The 1,651-nt window shown below is 53.1% G+C and overlaps 1 protein-coding gene across 1 annotated transcript; it reads left to right on the top strand.

Annotated features, from left to right (window-relative positions):
• Positions 1–360: 360 nt before the first annotated feature.
• LOC147455369 (BURP domain-containing protein 3-like) lies at positions 361–1,398 on the top strand. Its single transcript, XM_086515244.1, has one exon. The coding sequence runs from the start codon at positions 361–363 to the stop codon at positions 1,396–1,398; it is 1,038 nt and encodes a 345-aa protein (XP_086371370.1).
• Positions 1,399–1,651: the final 253 nt, after the last annotated feature.

The following is a 1,651-nucleotide window of genomic DNA, read 5'->3' as shown; positions in this document are numbered from 1 at the left end:
TTCCTATTTATGTGAGAAGTTGAAGGTACAACATAGGTATACCACTCCATATTATCCCCACAATAAAATGGAATGAATGAAAGATTCAATGGAGAGCTTATGAGGATACTTACCAAAATGACTCAAAGTGATAGTTAAACATGGGATCTTGAACTTTCATGTGCTTTGTGGGCTTATAGAACATCTGTGGAAACCAGGAGCTGGATTTTCTCCATTTCACTTGGTGTATGGAAAGGAAGCGTTGTTGCAGCAGCGCCACAGTACGTACCTTAGGAGCTTTAGCTTTAGTTGATCAAATTAATTAGTGCATACAGAATTGAAATGGCGGCCTCCACCTGGCAACGTCAGCGTGCCCTGCTCATGCGCCTATCATTCGCTGCCGCGTTAGTGCAGGCAGCAATATTATTATTCGCGGCACTCGCAGCGGCACAAGCACGTGATCCACCCGGCATACTTCTGTCTCCGGGCCTAGCGGCGCTCAAGTCCCCTCTCTCCGCAGACCAGGTGGCTACCTACACGCAGCAGCTCGCCTCCTCCGGCCGCTTCACCAACACTGATGAGTTCTGCGGTCAGGCCCACATCCAGTGCGGCGCCACGGCCTCCTCCCTCGCCTTCAACAGCTGCACGCGCATGTCCAGGCGTCGCAAGCTGCTGGACGACACCATCCTTCAATGCCGTAACAAGCATGCGGCGGAAGCCGTGACCACCCTGGAGCTTTTCTTCACCCGCTTCAGCGACATGCAGCCCGGCAATACGATCACAGTCTCCGAGCCCGAGTTGCTAGGGTCGCGCCTCTCCACCTCCAGGTCCTTCCTGCCCAAGCCCATCTCCGACCTCTTCCCCATGTCCGTCAACAAGCTGCCCAGCGTGCTCAGCACACTGGACATCGCGCCTACCTCCGACATGGCCACCGCCATGGCCACCAACCTGCAAATGTGCACGGACAAGGATCCCAAGGGCTTCAATGATCGCACCTGCTCGTTTTCCCTGGAGGACCTCACCTCCTTCGTTACCAGCAGGCTGGGCACAAGCACTCCCAAGGCCATGGAGTTCTTCTACGACGCCACCATCGTGGACCAGCCGCTCACCATCCTGAGCCTGGACCTGGTCAGCCCCGCTGGCACCAAGCAGTACTCCTGCCACACCATGTCGTTCGCCTTCACGGCGCAGTACTGCCACAACCTGCCTAGCACCAACATCTACAAGATGTCGGCCAGTGTCACCGACAAGACGTCAGGCAAGACCACCACCTACGACAACCTCGGCCTTTCCTGCCATCTCGACACCAGCGGCTTCAGTCCCAACCACCCGGCCATGCGCAAGCTCAACATAAAGCCCGGCCAGGGCGAGGTCTGTCACCTCCTTGTCAACGCTGTCGTCTACGCCGCACCCTCCTAAGCTAGCTCATAATCATATAATTATATAATTATGAAATTATATGTAAAGTCAAGGCTATAGACATTTTTACTTTACTCTTTTTGTGATCTAGCATCGAATTACCTCCATGTTGTTCTATATGTAAGCACTGAAGCACTCACAAATGGATTGGGGAAGGAACGTCTTTTGCCAAGTCTTTCTCACTTATTTTGAGCTACTACTCTGTTGGTACTAAGGTAGGTGCGGTTGCAATTGAGGGCATCGTTGTCCTTAG

The sequence above is a fragment of the Adiantum capillus-veneris genome, chromosome 6 (genome assembly GCF_014529385.1).
Source record: "Adiantum capillus-veneris isolate H3 chromosome 6, ASM1452938v2, whole genome shotgun sequence".
NCBI classification, from domain to species: domain Eukaryota; kingdom Viridiplantae; phylum Streptophyta; class Polypodiopsida; order Polypodiales; family Pteridaceae; genus Adiantum; species Adiantum capillus-veneris.
This window is presented reverse-complemented; position numbering and strand designations above follow the sequence as displayed.

What these genes read in the sequence shown, in the direction of transcription:
- LOC147455369 (XM_086515244.1), top strand. Translation starts at nt 361, where the DNA reads ATGCGCCTATCATTCGCTGCCGCGTTAGTGCAGGCAGCAATATTATTA.